General features: G+C 50.8%; 1 protein-coding gene across 2 annotated transcripts in view; it reads right to left on the bottom strand.

Moving 5' to 3' along the window:
- ASCC2 (activating signal cointegrator 1 complex subunit 2) overlaps positions 1–23,000 on the bottom strand; it is a 42,997-nt gene continuing 19,997 nt past the window's right edge. For both annotated transcript variants that reach the window (XM_060612766.3, XM_060612767.3), the window contains 13 exons: positions 22,087–22,199; positions 17,036–17,110; positions 16,514–16,621; positions 16,201–16,269; positions 15,972–16,046; positions 14,433–14,613; positions 12,584–12,798; positions 11,548–11,667; positions 5,867–5,960; positions 5,647–5,777; positions 4,996–5,098; positions 3,378–3,457; positions 1–2,906 (listed from right to left, as the gene is read on the bottom strand). In XM_060612766.3, the coding sequence (XP_060468749.2) occupies positions 2,735–2,906; positions 3,378–3,457; positions 4,996–5,098; positions 5,647–5,777; positions 5,867–5,960; positions 11,548–11,667; positions 12,584–12,798; positions 14,433–14,613; positions 15,972–16,046; positions 16,201–16,269; positions 16,514–16,621; positions 17,036–17,110; positions 22,087–22,199 (1,536 nt within the window). In that variant the 3' untranslated portion in view covers positions 1–2,734. The remainder of the gene's footprint in view (positions 2,907–3,377; positions 3,458–4,995; positions 5,099–5,646; positions 5,778–5,866; positions 5,961–11,547; positions 11,668–12,583; positions 12,799–14,432; positions 14,614–15,971; positions 16,047–16,200; positions 16,270–16,513; positions 16,622–17,035; positions 17,111–22,086; positions 22,200–23,000) is intronic.

Here is a 23,000-nt window from a genome sequence, read left to right as displayed (position 1 = left end):
TCATGATGCATTACCATTCAATTTATTCTCTTCAAAAAAAACTCAAACAACTTATTTGTCAATATTTAGTTTTTTACATTGCTATTAAGAGTTCATTGACATCATTTTAAAGAAGGGGGCTCTATAACCACCCCCTGCATTTTTGGTGGGTTTACTTTTGTGTTTTGTTTCCTTCCCTGTGTTATTTAGCCCAAGCTCCCAGTGTGACAGGGACAGGCAGGTTCTTGCCAATCACTTCCTTTTCCAGACAGTACCTGGAACTCAAAAAGGATCTGCATCCAGGCTCTGCTGCTAACTTGCCATGGGCTTTGGACAAGTTCATTGCCCTCCCTGGGCTCCCGGGTCCCTTCTTATCAACGACAGGCTCTGCCCTACCTATCTCACAGAGGCACAGAAGCACTGTTCAAACAAACATGTCTGCCATCATTGCCACTCATGAGCTAGAAACAAAGACACTCAAAGTCCTAAGTCCTCTTGGAGGCACTAGGTCGTACAAGCTTCCTAGGAAATGCCTGTGATAGTCATGTTCTCTAACAGGGTGTAGAGAAGGCACTTAGAAATTCCTGCTTAGGAGTAGTGGGGTGATGGGGCCCAGTGATCAAGTGAGCAGGGTTCAGACTCCCATCCCACCTCACTTGTAACACTTGTGCCATTGCTCATCTTAAACCTTGGGGCCTCCTCAGAGGACTTAATTGGCACCAGGTGGAAACCATTCACCTGGACCAATATACCCACTTTGCAGATGGGAAAACTGAGGCCCTGAGAGGTGAAGGGGTGTGCCGACCAGCACTGTTCTGGATGATCCTGAGTGAGGTGTTTGCAAAGCATCCCTGAAAGGGTGCCCTCAAGATCTGAAATGAGAAAGAACATGATTCTTCAAGGGAGATCCAGTTTGACCTAGCAGTACATTCTGGGAAATTTGAAAAATTGCTTGTCTTCTCAAATTCTTTAAACCAGGATGCCAGTAGGAGGCTTGAACACCGCTCCGAGCGGTCAGGAGCTACGTATGACAAAATGAAGGTGAGAGGGGCTGTGTGAACCGTAACAAGTAAGGTAGGTAAAGCCCAGAGCTCCCCCGACTCACCTCACCTTGCTCCAGGAACAAGAGCTAGGTCTGAGGAGCTCAGGGAGAGAGAAAACAAATGACTCTTGCCTCTATGGTCCCTGGCAAATGCCTCTGGGAGGAAACAGAGTCTTCCTGCTGCCTGTCAGAATGGCTGACCCCCAGCCTGATCTCACCTAATTCAGCAGCTCGAGGGGAAGACACCACTCCCATCTCCGCTCTGCATCTCAAATGCACCAGGAGAACTGGTGCGGCTCAGAGGAATTGCTATTGATTTTCACTTGTGCAGCTGACCTAACAAAACCAATTCGTCAAGTGCTTGTCTGCCTGGCTGCTCCAGACACTCATCCTACCCACGTGCAAATAAATTGCACAAGCATCTACGGTGATTTGTCAAGGTCCAGCTGGGCAGGGGCCTGGATCCATGGATGGACTTCAGGCTAGGCTGGGTAGGATCAGGCCAGCAAATACCCCACTGCTGATCCTCTGTTGATTGGCAGTGTTCTGGGGGGGGGGGGGGGAGGCGGGAATCAGGATGCCTGCCAGCTGCTGCCACACTGTGAACCAACTGCCTGCCCACCCCCACCCCCCCACCCCCCCCCACACACACTGGGAGGAGGTTTTGAGGAACTAGGTCCAAGTCCTTCAACAGGGCTTGGCAGTGACATCCTCATTTGTGTCTTCTGGTCTCTGACCCCCTGATTTTGGAGGATTTGATGGAGTGTACACACAACCAGGAAGTACCAAGCTCAGGTTTTGGCTGTTACTGGAAAGGCGTCCTCGAGTCAGCTAAGAGACGGTGATGATACCACCTATGGGGGTCTAGAACCCTATAAAGACCAGGGGTCAGACTGAGGGTCTAATCCCTGTTCTCCTACTTCCTAGCTGTTGCCTGGGCAGGCAGCTTCAGCTCTCAGTGCCTCACCTTCCTCACCTAGACCTCACCTACACTAGGAAATAGTACCTACCTCCCTAGGTGGAGGTCGCAGGGACTGAACGAGAGGGTACAGAAGGACCACAGGACCTCACACCTTTATCTCTTCCTTCCACGAGCAGGGACTGGATACTCAGAGAAGGGAGTGATGTGCTCAGGACCACACGGCAAAGCAGGGCAACATCAGGAGGGGTTACAATGAGACGCAAGCGCCAAAGGCTGAGGAGAAGAGCGGGTGATCATCCGGCTTTCTTGCCCTCCTGATGGTGGCCGTCACTGAAGAATGGGATACAGGGGGAGCGGGCCATGGGCACATCATGGATCATTGCTTGAAAGGGTCAAAAATTTTATTTGCAGGCCTTTTTTTGTTTTTGTTTTTTAAATTTACAGGTTTCCTGCCGTCCGGGGTAAAAGAGAAGTGGTGTCTTGCTGCACGAGGTTTGTGGGGCTTGCCTTGGGGCTCTGTCCCCATCCCTTTTGCCTGCTGGGGTTCTTCCTGCCCCAGGGGTTCTTCCACTGTGGGATAAGGCACTGTGTGTTCTGCAAGAAGGCGCTCACGGCTGGCTGGTGGACGACGAGGCGGCCTTCTCAGGGGCTGCAAAGCTGAGGCTGTTGAGGGGTGGAGTTGAACTTGGGGCCCTGGCAGGAGGCCAACTGGTGAGGAGACCCAAGGCTATGGTAACTCAGCCCGGCAGGTCTGGTGTCGCTGCCTCCCGGCTGGCCCTGCCATGGCGGCCTCAGGATGGAATCATGCCTTTGCTTCTTTTGCGGTCAGCCATGGTTCTCCGGTTGTGGTTGGCTCGCGTCGCCTTGTTGGCTTCCTTCTTCCTGCGTTCCTGGGTTGTCTCACGGTTCTGCCCGTGGCCCCGGGGGCTGCCGGCCACTGCTGTGGAGCTGTCGTGCCGGTACCTGAGGGAAGAACAACCCACCCCAGGAGATGGGAAGAGCTCACTGCCTTTCTCAGAGGTCTCTGGGAGAGGACGCACGGCTTGGGCCAGGAAACCCATGTCCCAGCTTCCAGTGGGAGAAGAAATAGAGCCCAGCAAGGGCAGGGCTGTGGGGATTTTGGCCGGTCCTGTGTCTAGTGAATTCTCTTCTCTGAGCCTTGCCTCTGGATGGGTCCCTGGCTGAGGGAAGGACACGCTGTGGGTTGACCACAGCCCACAATAAGGAGAGGAGGGCTTAGGGATGGGGATGGGCCTGTTTCTTCCTCTGTAAAGTAAGGATAATGATAACAGTGGCTACTTCATAGGGCTGTTGTGAGGGTTAAATTAACACATGTAAAGCACTCAAGGTTTACGTGTGGGCTTCCTAGGTGGTTGGCTGAGCCCTTCCCGGATGGGTCCCCTCCCACCAGAAACAGCGCTTGAAAATGCTCACCCCTTCCTGGCAAGGAAGGCCATGCGCCTGGCTTCTGCTTTCTCCCGCAGCACCGCTGGGTCCTGCACAAAATGGTCGGGCTGTGGAGGGGAGGGGAGAAAAAAAATCTAGAGTCATGAGCCTCTCTATTTCCCAAAGCTGTGGTGAGGCTGTGCCTGACTGGATCTTGTTGATGCCTCCATGCTAGGAGTGAGGGAAAGCCAGGCTATGGCAGGGTGATGTCCCAGAAGGAGACACCCTTGCTTGGTCCAAGGTTTCCATTTGAAGCCTCTCTCCTCCGTCCCTCCCACCTCTTTTGTGATGGGGAGGCAGCTAAAGGGACTGAGGCTTCCTGCACAGGCATGAGGGGGCGAGTGGACCATAGCTGGAGCATGGATGACAAATGGGGGTCAGGCCAAGATGGCCACCATGAGAGGCCACATAGGGTCTTGAAAGCCAAGAAAGCTGCCCCTGGGAGCTGACTCGTTCTCATTCTAGCACCACCACCAATGTGCTATGGGAGTACCCACTCTTTTTTTTTAAGTTTTTATTTATGTATTGGGGGGAGAGCAAGAGACAGAAGGTGGGGGGGAAGAGAAAGAATCCCAAGCAGACTCTCTGCCATCAGCACAGAGCCTGATGTGGTGCTTGAACTCTCAAACTGTGAGATCATGACCTAAGCTGAGATCAAGGGTCGGATGCTTAACCGACTGAGCCACCCAGGTGCCCCAAGGGAGTACCTTCTCTCAAAGACTGTTTTTTTTTGGGGGGGGGGGGAGGGATCAACAAACAAAGGAGTCTAGACTAGCAGCAGGAAAAGCTGTGGCCTAAGAACCACAGATAGCTTTTGGTGGCCTGTACTGTTAACACACACACACACACACACACACACACACACGTACAACTGATAACATTTGAAAACTGGGAGATTTTACATAAAAATCCAGGCTGACCTCTTGCCTGGGAAGAAGGGAAAGCCCTGGAAGCCCTAGGCCTACATTTATGCTGAGGAGCCCCTTGGGCAGAGGGTATGTGTACTTCTGTTCCACTAGTCACAGTCTCCATCAGGACCCACTACTCATTTATCCTGGTAGCCTGGCCTGGACACATCTGAATTTGTCACCCTGGTGGGAGGGCATGAGGGGATACAGGGGGTCCCAGGGTGCCACTCGGGTTCAAGCTGAGCAATCCCGTCCTTATCTGTTTCATATGTTGAGGTTCTAGTTAAGATTTCATTTGAAGAAAAAGTTCAGCTGCTAAAAAATACAATTTGCAAACCCACCAGCCCAGATGACCTCCAAGGGCCCTTGGGCTCTAACACCTCTGTGAGTTTAAGAACTGGCATCCTGAGCATGGTGGCCAAGAACTGCCTGCCCCTCTCTCGGCCCCCAGGCTCCTGGGCCTCATGAACCCAGCAGCTCAAAGGCTTGGCCCCTGAGCCTCCACTGAGTAGTGGAGGGGAGTTCTAAGCCAGCAACTCTCCAAGTGGGCATCTCAGGCTTGAAGGAGCCCCTCTTCTCCTGGGCAGGGATGCTGGGGCTGCCTGAAAGCCAGCTGCAGGCAAGCAGGGGCACGGTGCTCCCAATCTGCCCTTCAGAACCACACCCTCCCCTTCATCTACCACCTGCCAATGAGGTACCTTGGGAGCCTCGTCCTCAGCCTCCTCCTCCTCCTCGTCTTCGTCCTCTTCCTGCCCTTCTCCAGGCACTTTGGTTCTCAGCACCTGAGGGATGGTGAAGGGCCTGAGGGTTTAGAGAGAAAGTGAGATCAAAGACTAGATTAAACCTGGAGAGGGAGCCTCAGGGAGGAGGGAATCAGGCTGGGTGAGAGGGGGCTGTCAGGATGGGGATGGGCTCAGGCAGCTGGAAAAAAAACAAAGTGCTTTTCAAGCCAGCTTTGTTCCAGTCCCCGGACCCTCTGAGGGTACCAGAGTCTGATATGGGGGCTTAGCCAGAGCTGGGGCAGCTCTGCTTTTATCTGCATTGGGAAATCTCTGTAAGGTTCTATTGGGGAGAGTTTTCTGTAGTTAAAAAGAACAATGTAAAATGACTGCCTGAAACCAAATTAATGCTGCCCCACTCAGGATGGGTTGGGCCAAATGGCCAAGGGAGTGACTGGGGGTGGAGGGAGCACTGGACCAGGAGTCAAGAGGCCTCAGTTTGGGCCCTGGCTCTACCATTGACTTGCTCACGTAATCAGGGCCTTGGTCTCCCCAGCTGTGTACACAAGAGGCTTTGGGAGAATCGCTGTGCCCCTGGGATTCCGCCCTCTAGCTGCCCTGCGGCCTCACCTGCGGCTGATGAGCTCATCATCCGAGTCAGCATCGTTGGCGCCCACCTGGTTGCCATCATACGTGTCATCGTACTCGTCCTCATAGTCATCCCCGCGATAGGGCAGGCCCTCACCTGGCTGCAGCGGCACCTGCAACAGCAGAAGCGTGGGGCCGAGGGGCCCAGGGCTGGCTGATTCTCCCCGACCCGGCGAAGGCCCAATGGCCTGGGGCCACCTACCTCCTCCACCACCATGCTGTACTGCTCATAGCGCTGCCGCTGTGCCACCACCTCCCGCTTGTCGTTCAGCAGGCTCCGCGTGTTCTCCTCCTTCCTGGAGTTTCGAGGGGACAGCGCAGAAAACCATGAGGCTTTGAAGGCTGCAAGTGCCAGGGTCCAAAGCACCACAGGCTCAGGCTGGCACAAACTGTGACAAGTGGTATCAAACACTGGCAGGGGTGTGGGAAGGTGGGACTCACCGCTGGGAGTGCCCACGTGACCAGGTCCAGACACTTTGGGAGGCATTCCAAAACAGTTGTTGCAATGTAAAATGTGCCCGCCCTTTGGCCAGGAAATTCCTCTTTGAGGCACCCACCTGAGGGAAACGCTGGCCCTGAGCATTAAGAGGTCTGATCCGGAATTTTCTTTTCAGTGTTGTTTGTAACAGCGAAAAATAGAAAACAACTAGTGTCCATCACAAGTGAAATGGCCAAATGTTGTGTCACATCTTTATTACAGAACGCCAGGCGGCAGTTATCAAGAATGACATTCAACTGTTTGTGCTGATGCAGAGAGAATTCTAAGACTTATTCCCAAGGAAAAAAGCAAGCTGCAGAAAAATGTATATGGTATGATCCCATTTGTATAAAAGACAGAAAGCCAGCCAAACAAGCTGTTCCTATGAGTGCATATAATTTACATAAGTCAATGTACAGAGAGGGCTAGTTAAGTCCCCCACCAAATGACAATGGTTACTCCTGGCATTATTTGAACCTTTTAGAAAACAAATATTTAAGAAAGACAAAGGCCAGGGGCACCTGGATGGATGTCAGTTAAGCATCCGACTTCAACTCAGGTCATGATCTCATGGTTTGTGAGTTTGAGCCCCACATCAGGGTCTCTGATGTCAGCACAGAGCCTGCTTGGGATCCTCAGTCCCTCTTTCTCACTGCCCCTCCCCCGCTTATTCTCTTTCTCTCTCAAAAAATAATTAAAACAAAACAAAACAAAAAAAAGAAAGAGAAAGGCCATATGTGACCTTCTAACTGAGCTCAGGGGAGCCACAGGGGACCTCTGGGGTGTGAGGGGCAAGCAGGGGTCCTGCCCTTTTCCTCCTACCCCTGCTTCCTCACGGTGACCTTTTATCTGTTCCACAGTTCAATCGTCTATGTCAGTTTGCATTGGAAGAAAAAGCCCAAAAGTTAAACTCCTGTTATATCACAGGTGAGGTGTGGTGGGTGGGTGTGGTGGAGGGAAGGAGAGGGACGTGTTTGGGATCAATGAACTGTGGCGGAGCCTCAGCCGGGACTGAGGCCTCTCGACTGTGGCTTTGCAAATCTGTAGAAAAACCTGGCTTGTCTCACACATAGGCCTGTGGAATGTAGTTTCTAGCCCTGCAGGGGAAAATCAATATGAGATGCCAGGCAAGAAAATCCAGCTTAGCTGTGAAATCAGTTTTCTGGAATGTATCAAAGGTAGGGGGAAAAAAAGAAGAAGAAGAAGAAAAAGAAGAAGAGATACAAAGTCATAGACAGCTTCCATTAAAATCTTCTATTAACTGGCTTTTGGTGCAGGGAGGGACAGGGGTCTGAGTCTCTCAGGCTATCTGCCTGGGAGCTTGGGGCAGGTCAGGATTTGGCTTCCTTCAGTAGTTTTTACTAAGGGCCTACTACATGCCAGGGAGGGGACTAAGGCTGAGCTGGGGAGAGATTCAAAAAGAGGAAGATCTGGATCTGTCCTCATGGAACTCACAGTCCAGTGAGGGTCGCAGGCAAATGGCAGCTAACATGAAATGTGCTGAATGGACGCAAGCATGCCCTGGAAACAAGACCCCCTGGCTTAGGGGGTCTAGCTGGTGGGGGTGGGGGGAGAAGGGGTGGGAAATGGAGGCCCTGTGAGGTGGTGGTCGGCAGGGGGGGCGGCGGCATTTGATCTAGACCAGGGAAAATTCTTGGTCCACAGGGAAATTCTGTATGACGCCAGGAAAGGGGCCTGTGCCTGTGGCCCTGGCTCCTACCTGGCTCTCTTCACCAGGCTGGGTGGGGCTGGAGAAGAGAGAGCAAGTGAAGGGGGCCCGGGTGTTTAGTGCCACTGGAAGGAACACATCTACTCATTCCACATACATTTCCTGAGGGCCTACCAGGTGCCAGGGCCTGTGCTGAGCCAGGCGTCCAAGGATGAATGAGAAGTATCACTGTCCTTTCTGCCACATCCCACAGCTCCTGGTCCATCCAGTCCCTAGTTCTTGTGCGGAAGGCCCCACTGTGGGCCTCTAGTTATGTGGCTCCCTGGCAGGGCCAGAGAAGCCTTGCAAACTCCACCCACCCACCTGGGACAGGACACAGGCAGGGACAGAGGAGCCTGGTGTCCTGGGCATCCCCGTCCAGGGAGGTGCAGCTTTGGTCCCATGACCCCCTTTGGAGCCAGGAAGGAAAAGAAAAGTGAGGGTCAAAACCAGCCAGGAAAAGATTCATCTGAGGCCTAAACTCCAGTCAAGTCTGGAAACACAGGCAACAGTGGCTTCAGAGATTTCTTCGGAGCAGGTGCTTCCTCAGGGAACCCAGGGAATGTGTGGGCTTCCCTGAAGCTGAGTCACTCTTCCCCTCCTCACTTCTTCCAGCCTATCCTTCAAGGCCCAACTCAAACTGGCCCTTAGGGGTGTGACTGCCACCTCTGAACTTCTAAGGGACCTGTAGAGGCAACAAACCCCTTCTTTTATAGGTAAGGAAACCCAAGAGGCAGAGCAACTTTCCCAAGGTGACACAGCTTCTACCAGCAGAGCCACAGTGCTAGAACACAGGTCTACTGACTCAAGTTTGCTGGGGTACTTCTTGAGCTGTGCGATCACAAGCAAGCTTCTTAACCTTGCCAAGTCTTTTTTTAAGTTTATTTATTCATTTCGAGAGAGAGAGAGTGAGCAGGGGAGGGGCAGAGAGAGTAGGAGAGAGAGAGTCCCAAGCAGGCTCTGCACTGTCAGCGCAGAGGCTGATGCAGGGCTCGAACTCATGAAACACGAGACCATGACCTGAGCCGAAACCAGAATCAGACGCTTAACCGACTGAGCCACCCAGGTGCCTCTCCTTGCCAAATCTTAATTCTGCATTCCAGGGATGAAATAAGATGATGACTAGAAATGAACCTGGCACATACTGGGCTCAACAAAATGAATCCTATTTCTTTTTACTGCAGGACTTATCAGAGCCTTTAATGTGCTAATGTGCTCTGTGACTCACCAAGAAGAAAGTGCACAGACTTTTTTGGCCATAGAGCCTGTTTTGAGGGAGAACACTCATAATCTTCCAGGGTACCACTGTTCAGTCCAAAGAATTTATGGGACCCCACCTTATACACACCGCCTCCTTCATGTAGCTATGGTATACCTGCAGCACCTGTGCTTGGCCTCTACCCAACAGCCACCCTCTACCTCACCCCCACTCCTAACACACCCTCATTTGATTCGGGTCTTTCCACCTTTCCCCCTTCTCCTGGAGCCCTGGACCTTGGCCCTGTGACCCAGTTCCCCGCTGAGATGTGAGTGGAGTCTGGAGACTTTTGGGAAAGGCTTCCTGGTCTATAAGAGAAACACAGGAAGACCTGGTCCAGACTTCCTCTTGGCACTGTCATTTCTGGAGGTCATGGCTGAAACAGCTGTGGCCACCCAGTGGCTTCGAAGGAACTAGCTCGCAGAGATGGAAAAGATGTATCCTTGATGATGAGGCTGTACCACAGGTTAACCAAACCTAGACAGACCTACCTTGCAACTCCCTTTCGTACAAGGGACAGGTTTCCCTATTACTTGAGCCACTGAGTGCATCCTATCTGATTTAACCCATACACACATTGTAACTCAAGCGTGACCTTGTGCTACTTTTCTCATGTGCCCCTTGACTGCCCTGCCCAGATTAGGACAAGAGTCCCTATGGAGGCCCTTGTATGCCCCACCCCGGCATCTCTCCCACTCTGTCACTACTTGTTTAATGGTTTAAATCTTTCCCACAGTCTCTGCGTCGTTTGAGAGCGAGGCCCGGGTGCCCTGCTCACCTTGTCTCCCTGGTATCTAGCACAGGATCTGGCACTAGTAGATCACTTAATAAATATTTGCTGAATGAATAAGTAAATAATGAACACATGAATGGAGGCTTTGCCTCTTTGCAATCCCCAGCCCCTGGGCTACCCAGCACAAGGAGTTCAGTAAACATTTGCCTCCTAGACTTTCCACCTGGCAGCTTGTAGTGCCCTAGGAGCAGGGCCCGGCCCTCCTCATCTGCCTCTTTCTCCACAACAGAACCTGCAGAGGGTCATTCAGACCTGGAACAGTGGCCACGGATGTAGGATAACATCTCTTGCCTGGGATCTGGGGATGTCGCAACGTGTGTGACTAAGCAGTTTACAAATGCTTCCTGTCCAGCCAGCCAGATGGCTTTATAGCTGCCCTGTGCCCGCTCCCCAAAGCCCTCAGCCAGCCAAGCTTCCAGCACGGGGCCCTCACCAAAGAAGCAGCTTGTAATTCTGCCACTGGGGCTCCTATCACAAGAACGGGGCAGGTCCCCCATTGCCCTTCTCTGAACCTTGCTGTCTCCATATATACGATGGGGGGAGGGCAGGCTGTACTCATCCAGCAGTTCCCAGATTTCTGGATTTCATGAACCAATACAATTTAGTAGAACTCTAGGGGCTAGCATAGTGTTGTCAAGGGTTTGTCATTTCTCTTGAACTCTCTATCATCACTACTGACTCTTGGTCCCTCCAGTGGGCCTCCATTCCAAAGCCAGGTGATCTTTCCAAAACATGTCAGCTCATGGGACCCTCATCATGTTCCCCATGACCTCGTGGCCATTGCCTCTGTTTTTCACTCTGCCTAGAAAGTTTCTCCTTCCCCGCTCTTTACAGAATTGGCCCTTTGGCCCTTCCTCACACTTCCACTCTTGGTCCCATGTCATTTCCTCAAGCTTTCCTCTCTAGATTGAATCCTCTACCAGAGGTTCAGAAGTCTACACACCTGCACCTTACAGTGCCTGTTATATTTGCAATTTTACTTTGCTTGTTTGACAAAGTGATTAGTGAAAACTCCACAGAGGCAGGGGCCATGTCTGTCTCACTGCCCACTACACCTCCAGCACCTGATAAATCCAGGGCCTAGTATGCCATGAGCACCAGGCAAATATTTGTTGAGTGAATGAATAAATCATAAATGGACTTTTCAATGCCAAAAAAGTAGGAAGGACATAAACTAAAAATAAGTAGAAAGACCTTAAAATTGAGTATGTTCACCTTCTGAAAAGCTGACTTAGTACAGGTCCTTAGTTTTCGCATTTTGCCACAGAATGGAGAAAATCAGGTCGAGGAGCAGCTTCTAGGAAGTACTGCTCAGCTCTATCACCCAGAGATTTGATGGTTGACACATCCCAAGATGTAGGAAGGGAAGAGGGGAACAGTTTAGGTCCCTTTGGCCTTTTGCTATCAACAAGGGGATTCATTAAAAAAAAAAAAAAAAACACCCTGTCAGAGTCAGAGCCTACCATATAAGTATCAGAGAACCTGCTCCTGCCTGCTGGGAGCACACAGGTCCTGGACTGCTTGGGGGGGACACTGAGCCAAAACTCAAGCCAGTTCTGTAAACACAGAGACCTTAGTTTCTCTCAATTTTCTCACTGCACTTACAGAGTTGGGGTGCCTGGCACCCTGCAGCCCACTGCACTCACCTCCTGCCTTTGTGCACCCGGCTCAGGTCCACTGTATCTCTGCTGAACACATCAAACTCATCGTTCTGGAAGACGTTGTGACGAGATGTGAGCAGGGGTGTTGGGTCTGGTTTCACCTGTCTGGGGGGGGGGGGGGTGACAGAGAAATCAGTTCGAGGGAGAAAGGTCAGCTGATGTCTACCTGTGCTTTCTTGACCCGAACCATGTTACATGCATCAGATTCTATACTCCCCTTCAACAGCCACATGAGACACGATCTAAAAAACCTGCCCTGTCTGGCCCCTACCTGGGTATGCAGCCATGCCTGACACAAAGTTCCCCCTCAGTCCCATGTGCCATTCAGAGATTTTCTCAAAAGTTCCCTCCCTCATTGAACACTCACAACAGTCTTATAACATAGGTAGCTAAGATCACTCGACCTCTCTGGGCCTCAGTGCCCTCCTCTGTAAAATGGGCACAAAGTGGCCAAGGTACTTGTACAAAGGCAGAGCTAACTTCATTCATTCAATAAACATCGTCTGTCTGCGGAAGAAACACCCATTTGTGCACTCATTCTCGCTGCTCCACAGGCCTTCAGAGGAGCAATGGGTCAAACTCAGAAAGGGTAGGAATGAAGAAAGTGAGAAGCTCTGGCCATCCTCCTTCAGGAATCTACTGGAAAGGTGCCAATGACAGGGGCAAGCCAGAGACTTTGGAGCTCCAAAAGGCTCAGCAACCCCTCTGTCACATCCCACATTTCTGATGGGTCCTCCAGCAAGGAGCAGCTGCAATGTCCAGCTGTGCACACTCTCTCCCCTGCAGGGGGCATGTGAGAACCTCCGGGAGGGCCTAAAGTTCTGATGTGTTCCCAAGGAGGCCATTCATTTAAATGGCTGGGAAACACTGCCGTAGGGAAGAGAGAGAAGGCAGAGTTCTGGCACAGGTGTGGGAAGCAGAGAAGCTAAGAAGGGGCCCTGACAAGGCCCCCAGAGCACCTTTGGCCAGGGCCCCGAGACAGCCTGGGCGCCATGAACCCCCTCCCACCTATCTCTCCCACCTGTCTAGGCTGCGGTCCAGCTGGCTGAGGGCAGGGGCCAGCCGCTCCTCCAGGATGTTGTTGATCACCTGCTCCGGGTTGTAGCTGTAATGCTCCAGGCAGGCCAGGATGAAGCCCTCACCAAGATCTGGCAGCAGGTCCTTCACTTGGGAGATGAGGGAGTCCAGCTCCACGCCACACACAGGGGGGCCCAAGGGAGCAGCTGCCCCCATACACTGTGGAGAGAGCTACCGTGAAGGAGGGAAAGGCCAGGCCAAGTGGGTGATAGGAAACAGACCTCAAATACCCCAGGACTAGGAATCAGGGGACCTGGTTGAGTCCTGGCCCTGCCATTCCTGGGCCAAGATCTCAGCCAAGTGACCCAGGTCTCTTGAGTCTCCAATTCCTGAAACCACGTGAAGAGGGAGTGGCTCTATGACTTAGTGATTGAGCTACTTCTGGCTGTGTGATTTGGGGCAGGGCACTTCCCCTCTCTGAACTCCAGCTTCTTCCATGTAAAATGGGAGTACTGCCTTCTACCTCACAGAGTTGTTTCAGATGGTTCAAAGAGAATAAGGCTGAGCATGGTGCCTGGAGAAGACTAGACACCCCACAAATGGCTGTGGCTTCGACTAATCCTTTTCCAACTCTAACAAGTTAACGGCTGATGTTGGAGAGAAACAGCAACCACCAGCCCTGGACTGTACGGAGATGCTCCCCTTTGACGTTTATCTATTTTTGGGACAGAGAGAGACAGAACATGAACGGGGGAGGGGCAGAGAGAGAGGGAGACACAGAATCAGAAGCAGGCTCCAGGCTCTGAGCCATCAGCCCAGAGCCTGACGCGGGGCTCGAACTCACGGACCGCGAGATCGTGACCTGAGCCGAAGTCGGACGCTTAACCGACTGAGCCACCCAGGCGCCCCTCTCCCCTTTGATTATATTCTTTTTAATGAGGGGGATTCAGTTCATATCCTGCTTGATGCGGCTTAATTCTGTTAGGATTTTCATTTAAGGAAATTCCAAAATCAAAACAACAACAATAAAAATCATCCGTGTCTCAGAGAAGCCAAATGGGGAAGAAGGTGGGAAGAGTGGAGGGGACTGTCATTTTCCAAGGCCCTGTGACAGCCACAGGGCCTGAGTCTAACACAGGAAGGAGAGCAGCATCTGTTAATAGTGCATAGGGCCAGCCAGGCTTGGGGCACTGCACCCAATAGCTCTGGGAATCCCAACAACCTTGTGGAGGCAGGGATGGCAATTATCCCCACCTTAGACATGGGGAACAGAGGCTAGATGTGAGTGATGTGCCTCCAGCCACAGAGCTGGTGAGTGGCAGAACGAGGGTATACCCCTGAACTGTCTGACCCCAGAGACCCACAGAGACTGTGGTCTTAATCCCTATGTCACACTGCCTCCCAACTTGCAGGGAAGAGTCCTGGGCTCAGTGGGCAATCTGTATGGCCATAGATTTGGCGAGTTCTGGAAGAGCCTGGAGCACCAGAGGCTTCCACACTTGCTTAGTGGAGCCCTGCAGTCCCACGGTGGGGCGTCCAGGCTGGCTAAGCAGTGAGACCAGACGCTGCTCTCCACTGCATCCAAAGCAGCTACATGGTGATCTGTTTAGAGGAGAGCTCTGGGAAGGATTTCACGTGGAAAAAGCTCCATCACTTCATTTTACAGAGGAGAAATGGGGGTTTGGCAGCTGAAGGGACTTGCAGACTCTCTAAAGGCAGCACGGAGCTGACCCGCAGGCTCAGGGCTGTCAACTCCAAAAGAAACCTTTTTCTCTGAGAGCTGAAACAAAGAAGGGACACGTTTCCTGGAAGGGGCAGGGGAAGCAGGGGAAAATGTTGCTCCAGACACATACCTCCCCTTCCTCTGAGTTTTCCAGATGTGAGAACGGTCCACTGACTGGTTCCACCATCGCAATGACCCCATTAGGGTCTTCAGCCACCGGTGGGTCTTTAGCATCTGTGGCTTTCCGTCGGTCCACCCCTTCCCACGCACTTTCGACTGCCTGGAGGATGTAGGCAGTCCGAGTCTCGTCCCTGTGACACACGTTAAGGTGTCTCTCTCTCCGGTGCCAGAGCCTTTTCTGCCTCTCTAGCTCTAAGGCAACATAATTTCTCAATATCTGACCCTATGACTTGTGTTAGGGGCTATCTGGGCTGTACCCAGTGGGCATTGCAGGTACCAGGGCTGCCTGGGGAAAGAGGCCAGACCACGGCCATGCTAGCCTTGAAACCTAGTACCTGTCACTCAGCAGAAAGCAGCTCTGGATGAAGACAGGGCCAGGGGCATCCTAGGACTTGATAATTGGAAGAGCCAGCAGCACCTCCTCTGCACTGACCCCCAGGAGGAGGGCCTGCCTGATGGGGTCACTGCCAAAGGGGCTTCCTGTCTGACTACTGAGGGCTTCCTGCAAAGGGGGCCCATAGGGTATCCCTAAGGCAAGACTGCGCAATCTAGCCCAGCCTTCAAAATGGCCCACAGGCCCTCCTCCCTGTCCTTCCTCCCTACCACCCTGGGCACTGCCAAGCCAGACATCCGGGAGTTGCCCTAGACTCCCTCCCTCCACTTCTAACCTAGCGCCCCCCGGCCATCCCTGGATGCCAGCAACAGTATCCTCACCAGCCCCTGGGCCTCAAAGAAGTCTCAGGTCAGTCTTTTCTCCTCCCTGTGCCAGACAGAGCTTTTCCAAAGTATAAAACCGACCCTGTTACTCTCTGTTTCACACTCTCCCATGACACCCCAGTGCTTGTAGGATAGAGTCCAAACTTCTTAGTGAGAGTCATCCCAGAGCCGTGCAGGTCTGCTCATCCCCAGCTCATCTGCCATGCCATAGCCTCCTCCCACTAGACCCCAGGCCCCCTGCCCCACCCTGAGATCTACACAAAATGTCTGTGGGCTCCTCAGATGGGCCTCTCTGGCCTCCATCCACTGGGAACACTTAACTCTGGGATTGGCCACCTCCAATTTCTTCTGCTGGTCTCGGCTTGGACAGCCCCTCCATCTCACAGCCTTTCCCTGAGCTTGCAGGGTTAGGTGCCTTCCTTGGCTTTCCTGTCCTCTGGATTTCTCCCATATGACACTTCAACTGCTTGTTTACTTGTCTGTCTCCTCTCCTGCAATGAGGTCTGTGACAGTGGGGCTGAGTCCATGTTGGTCACATGGGCCTAGACACTCAGTAAACGCCTAAATAATGCAGGACACTACCCCACCCAGCTCCGAGGATCCGAGTAGTCATCTCCTCCAGAAACAGGGGCTGGGGCTTTGGTGGGCACTCCGGGGAAAACTGGCTGACCTGAGTATTCTGGGGATAAACCTCCCTCTGCTCCTCTGGGTCCTAGCAGCCCAACTCCAACCTGGCCAGGCCAGGTCCTGTCAAGTGGCTGTGGTAGGATACAAGACTGCTGAGGCCTGTTGTAGCAAGCTGACATCATCGGCCACAGGGAAGAGTGTGTCGTAGTCCCGGAGGAACCTGCCAGGCAGAGAGCAGATGGAAGGGACAGGGCTGGGGCAAACTGGTCTGCTGCCCAACCACAAATCCCAGAACCTTAGACCATGATGAGCATAGGGTAGAGGCTCTGGGATGTAAGGCCTTGTGTGGACTGGTCCCGCTCAGCCACACTCACCTCTTCTCCTGCAGCAAGGAGCTGAAGATCTGCAGGAACTCTTCAATGAAGCCCTGAATGTTGTCACAGCTGGAACAGGACACCAGGGAAGAGGAGTTCATTCGATGCAAAGGATCTATAACTCCCCTCCCTGCTGTCTGCCCTGCCCCTCTGCAAGGCCCCAGGCCAGTTGGAGGAAAGAGGCATTTGTCTCTTTCCCCATCTCTGCTCAGCAACCCCAGAGCAGGGAAGGGGGCAGATGACATGAGGGAAATACCTCTGCTGGGCTTGGGGAGGGGTTCTTCTACCCAGGAAGCTGCTCCTGAGGGCTCACCTGTTTTCCAAGACAGGGAGGAGGCAAATCTGATTCATGAGGATGTGAAAAATCTCCAGTAGCTTCTTCCTGGAATGGGACAGCCTCTGCCACAGGTCACCTAGCAGCCTTTGAATGCCCCCGAGAGAAAAAAAAAACAAAAACTGAGATTTGGGAGATTAAAAGGCCTGAAGGGAGCTTATTCTCAACAGCTGCAGGTGTCCCTCTCCAGAGCTGAGAAAGCCTCACGAGTCACTGTCAGCAAAGGGTTACAGGCCCTGAGAGGCCAGCTGATTCCAGGGCCGCTTCTCAGTTTAAACAGTGGGTGGGGAACCAGTATGCCAGTTACCAAGAGCTTAGAGCAACAGCGGAGAGAAAAGGTTAGGATGCAGGGGCCAGGAGGCTGCTAGGTAGGGACAATGAAGCTAGAGCTGCACAGTCCATGGTGCCACCTCCTTGTCTTAGAGATAGGGATGTTAAAGCCCGGGGAAGGCAGGGCCTCTCTCTCCCACGACAACATGCTTAGTTTTAGCCCCGGCTCACTTGCTATCTTCAAGCCTCCTCTTCTTAATTGCAGACTCCAGTTCGGGAATTGCAATTTCATAAAAGGAAGCTAGTCTGTGGAGGTACACATGGGGAAAAGGCAAGATTAGTTCATAAACACCACACTTCATCAGAAAATCAAAGCAAACCACGGGAAGCGGGAAGGCCCATTTCTTGCTCCCCAGTTGTCACCACAACAATTTTCTCCCAGAAACTCCCTGGCTCTTCCCTAAGCTTACCCTAGATTGGCCTGCTGTGGATGGTCCAGGAAAAGCCTCAAGAAGTGACCTGCAGCTATGGGGCGCCCGGGTGGCTCATTTGGTTAAGCGTCCGACTTCGGCTCAGGTCACGATCTCATGGTTTGTGGGTTCAAGCCCCACATCGGGCTCGGTGCAGACAGCTCAGAGCCTGGAGCCTGCTTCGGATTCTGTGTCTCCCTCTCTCTGCCCCTCCCCCACTCTCACGTTGTCTCACTCTCTCAAAAATAAATAAATGTAAAAAAAAAAAAAAAAAGAAGTGACCTGCAGCTACATTCCCCTTTCACTGGGAAACCAAAACCCAGGTAGGCTCATCCTAGAAATGAGCTAGAGTAGCAATGAGCTACTCAGAACTCAGTGAGGTTTGAGAAAAACCCAAGGTCACTCTTTTTGTTGGTTCAAACCTGCCAGTAGCTCCCTACCTCCTATGACATCACACTGTAGCTCCTCTCTCTGGTACATCCATAGCTAGCACGGAGTAGCCGACCTTGCTTCTCACCTCAACAACCTCACACTCACCCCCCATCACAACTCAAATTCAAACTCTCCATCCCAGCGACAGGCTCCCAGATCATGCTTACCCACGTGACTTCTCCTTCCTGGAATTAGGTGCACGGCACTCAGAACATGTTACTCTTACAACTTAAAACACAGCCACCTCTCTTCAGCAGTCTAATTCTTCCTCTGAACATCTTAAGCTTCCCAAAGCCAGAACAGTAGCCTTAGTGCCTAAGACGATGCTGAATTTGTAGCAGGTACTCTATAAACATTTAACTACCGACCAGCTGAATTCTGGCAACTTCTAGGTTAGTGTAGTCCTGTACACAGCAGAGGGTAACTAGGCCCAAAGAGACAGGCTTTACTAGGACCACAGCATGGCACCCAGAAAAAGAGAGGGCAATTTGGCCCAAACAGATTCAGGTGTTGCCAGGATACATTGCTGGTGGGAAGGTAAATTGGAACAACCCCTATGGAGGGCGATTTGGCGAGATCTGTGAAAGTTAAAAATGCACAAACCATCTGTTCTTGTGATTCTACTTCCAGGAAAATATTCCTCAGATATACTTGCAAAGGTGCAAAATGATGTATGTGCAGTTATTCTTTGTAACATTTTTCTGTAATAGCAAACAACTGAAGAAAAATCTAAAGGTCGATCTATGGGGTCTGGCATTCCATACAGTACAATGGAATTCTATCTAGCCATACCAAAGATTGAGGATGCTTTGTGTACTGATACACATTAAATTTAAAAATAAAATGCAGAGTGTCTGGGTGGCTCAGGTGGTTAAGCATCCGACATCAGCTCAGGTCATGATCTCACGGTTTGTGGGTTCGAGCCCTGCGTTGGGCTCTGTGCTGACAGCTCAGAACCTAGAGCCTGCTTCGTATTCTCTGTCTCTGTCTCTCTCTACCCCTATCCCACTCATGCTCTGTCTCTCTCTCAAAAATAAATAAACATAAAAAATTTTTTTAAAATGTAAAAAATACATACAGTACTCATATGTCAGCAGTTAATTTAAAAGGCAGAGGGGGTGATATATAATGCGCATATTTACTTGTATATGTGTATTTATATACATATCTCCGGAAAACCCCATTATAAAAAACTTAACAACAATGGTTATACGTGAGGAACAGAACTAAAGAAGGGGAAAAGGAAGACTTCATTACATACATATATGTATACACATTCTATATGTACTATGTGCATGTGAGTCTATGTATACATATATGTATATATATATAACGAAAAGTCTTCCTCTCCCCCTTCCCTACTATATATGTTCATACATACATATTTTTGTTGTTGTTTTAATGCATTTTTTTAAAGTAAGCTCTGCACCCAATGTGGGGCTTGAACTCATGACCCTCAAGATCAAGTCATATGCTCTATTGACTGAGCCAGCCAGGTGCCCCTCGTTATATATTTTATACCTTTTTAGTTTTGAACCATGTGACTGTATTATTCATTCATAAAATTAAGCCACAGAGAGAGACACTCCAATATACTTGAGGATATCTGAGAGGACGGAGGTTGTTGTGAGAGAATTAGCCGTAGAGCTATGTGGTGGCCGTAGCCCCTTCCAGAGAGTTGCGGGGACCGAGCTTGCTGCATTTGCTCAGCCAGCGTTCTTGGCCTCCAGCACAGCGTGAACAGGGTGGGTCAGCCCCAGGTGGTTTCTGTTTGTGGGTCAAAGGCAGTGCCACTTGCAGGCAACAGTGTTTTCCTTTCTTCCTCCTCACCCCAAGATGGGTGGAGCCACTCCCCTGCCTTCACTGACCCTTGCAGGAAAGTCAGTTCTTCCAAAAATTACCCTCCATTTCCAAAGACCCTTTCAAAAGCAATCTGTGCCACATTTGAGAAGATGCTTTAACAAAATGGAAAATGCCTGTGGGGGAGGCTGACTGGCTCAGTTGGTAGAGCATGTGACTCTTTTTTTTTTCAATGTTTATTTATTTTTGAGACAGAGAGAGACGGAGCATGAGCAGGGAAGGGGCAGAGAGAGAGGGAGACACAGAATCTGAAGCAGGCTCCAGGCTCTGAGCTGTCAGCACAGAGCCCGATGCAGGGCTCAAACTTGTCAACTGCAAAATCATGACCTGAGCCAAAGTCAGACGCTCAACTGACTGAGCCACCCAGGCGCCCCATGTGACTCTTGATGATGGGGTCATGATTTCGAGCCTCACATTGGGAGTAGTTTACTTAAAGGAAGAAAGAAAGAAAAAGAAAGAAAGAAAGAAAGAAAGAAAGAAAGAAAGAAAGAAAGAAAGAAAGAAAGAAAGAAAGAGGAAGGAAGGAATAAAGAAAGAAGAAAAGAAAAAAGAAAAGAAAGAAAATTCCTATGATAAGTGAAGATAAGCAGGGTACAAAATCCTAAGAACAGCCTGATCTCTCATGGTGATTTTAATTTTCTACCTTCCAGAATTTTCCAAATTTCTTATGAGCATTTGCCAGTTTATGCCACTTTAACCACGAGAAAAGATACCTTTCTCAAAAAGTGGACAGCTACAGGCCCATCCTAACCCCTTTCTTCTGGAGAAAGTGCTGATTGGTGCTTTATTCTAACATCTTCTGGGAGGCTGATCAGTCCTCACATCTGATTTTCACGAGCTGAAGAGACCCAGGAGGGGTCAGAGCACCAGCTGCCATCTCTGGCACATGTCAGCACTAGATAAATGTGTTGTTGAATGGGCAAGTAAATGACTGAATGGACCGACGGCTGAGTGGACAGAGTTGGGTAGCTCCCAGAGGCTCCTGCGAGTGGTGGGGATAGATGATGCCTGGCAAGAGCAACAGCCAGAGGCCACTGAGAACAAGCCAATCCCCACTGTTGCCAGGCAACATGCAGGTTACCAGCCCAAGCCATGCACCCCTTTCTCACTGCACAAGGAGCAGACAGATGCTTGTGGTGCCAGCGGGCAAGGAGGGTCTCTCTCCCTATATCTTTCTTTACTCATATCCTCCTCTATATCTTTCCTCATCCTGGCAGGATCTTTCTAGAACTCCTTTCGAATAAATCTTCCAGGGGCTCCCTACTGCCTACAGAATAAAGGCCCCACTCCCCGCGAGCAAGTTCAAGACTCCTCACAATCTGACTTCTACCAACGTCTCCGGAGACTCTCCTTACCTGCTCCTTTTCCTACTGCCCCAGGCCCTGCTTCATCCCACTCCACTTCCTGGCACTCCCTGGACACTCTCTGGGCCTTCCCACCTGCACTCTGCCTGCCTGGAATGCCCTTCCTACCACTGTAATCTTACTCTTTCTGGAAGGTTCCTGTTCATTCTTCCAGATGTCACTTAAAGACCATCTTAAAACCTCTTATTTCACCAGACAGAACTTTGCCTCCTTCCTCTGTGTTCCCTGAGCACTTCATAATATGGCCACAACAGCTGGCCCCACAAGTGAGCAAATCTGAATGTCTCTCTGTGTGTGCTCTAGACTAGATGCTGAAGTCCTCAGACCAATTCTTATTGTCTGTTACTCCCTTGTGCCTGCCCATGATAGGGGCTTTGAAAGAACAGAACTGAACTAACACTGCCCTATTCTTGGTTGGTGTTTTTTTTATTCCCTCCCCTACTGAGTTCTTGGCTAAAAATGGGAATGCTTCTAAAATGCAGGCTTGGATGGGGCGCCTGGGTGGCTCAGTCGGTTAAGCGTCCGACTTCAGCTCAGGTCACGATCTCACGGTCCGTGAGTTCGAGCCCCGCGTCGGGCTCTGGGCTGATGGCTCAGAGCCTGGAGCCTGCTTCAGATTCTGTGTCTCCCTCTCTCTCTGCCCCTCCCCCATTCATGCTCTGTCTCTCTCTGTCTCAAAAATAAATAAAACGTTTAAAAAAAAAAATTAAAAAAAAAAATAAAATAAAATGCAGGCTTGGAAAGCCTGGGGGGCTCAGTTGGTTGAGCGTCCAACTCTTGATTTCAATTCAGGTCACTGATCTCACAGTTCATGGGTTTGAGCCCCGCGTCGGGCTCTGTGCTGATAGCTCAGAGCCTGGAGCCTGCTTCAGATTCTGTGCCTCCCTCTCTCTCTGCTCCTACCCCACTCGTGCTCTCTCTCTCAAAAATAAATAAACATTAAAAAAAAATAACAAAAGTTAAAAAACAATAAACAAACAAACAAACAAATAAATAAAATGCAGGCTCCACACAAGCAGGAGCCTCATCTGTCGTCTTCACTGCTGTATGCCCAGGCTGGAAGAGGGCCTGGCACATTCTAAGTACCCAGTAAATATCTGCTGAATGAGGATGCCAACAAGAACCTCTACTTCAGCAGTCAGAACTACTACTGTACCTGTAACAGAAGTCATGTTTCTGGAAGGTTTGGCAAGCCAAAGGGAAGATATCCAGAAAGGCCCAGAGTGTAGTGCAGGTATCGCAAAGGTAGAGAACAATGTCTTTTAATTCCTGTTGCCAAAAGAAAACACTGCATTATTCTCCTCTGCCCCCATACACAGCTCTGTAGTGGGTCTGAGACAAAGTTGACAAAAGCCAGTGGGAGCCATCAGGCAGATACCTTGTCGGGGGAAGAGAAGACCAGATGTCTGTGCAAAGCCTGGTTGTTCCATCTCTAGGAGCGCAATCTGTACAAGTTACTCAATCTCCCTGCTTCAGGTCTTGCTACCTTAGCTCCAATGGGCATTGACCCAGTGAGCTCTGGGGTTACTTCTAGGTCTAGGATAATATAGTTCTCTCTTCTAAGCTGAAGGAGAACCACCCCTGAACCTGAAGACAACGCCTGTGGTCCCACACAGAAGGCACATTCCACTGAGGACAATAACAAGCCCATACCTTTCGTACATTTTGAAGAGGATGGAACATGGAATACCTTCTCATACACATCCCTGAGTCTCTTGACAACTCTAAAAACGAGGCTGAGCAGTTGTTAGGATCTCTGTTTTACAGAGAAGGAAACTGAGGTTCAGAGGGGTAAAATGACTTGTTCCCACAGTACTCAGTGTGTGTCTGTCTGAAACACTTGTTTAATGCCTATTTTCCCACAAGACTGGAAGCTCCAGGAGGGCAGCTCATGGCTGCCTCTTTCCTGCTCTATCTACTGTACTTTTAGCACAAGGCCTGATGCATGTCTAGGCTCCTTAAGTATTTACCTCTCTCTCAGACTGTAAGCTCCATGAGAGCAGGCACATGTCTGCTTTTGCCTACTGTTTTATCCTGAAGGCTCAGCACATGCTGGGGGCTCCTCAGTAT

This window comes from Panthera onca, chromosome D3 (genome assembly GCF_046562875.1).
Source record: "Panthera onca isolate mPanOnc1 chromosome D3, mPanOnc1 haplotype 2, whole genome shotgun sequence".
In the NCBI taxonomy this organism is placed as follows: domain Eukaryota; kingdom Metazoa; phylum Chordata; class Mammalia; order Carnivora; family Felidae; genus Panthera; species Panthera onca.
The sequence above is the reverse complement of the archived record's forward strand: the minus strand, read 5'-3'. Positions and strand labels throughout refer to the sequence as shown.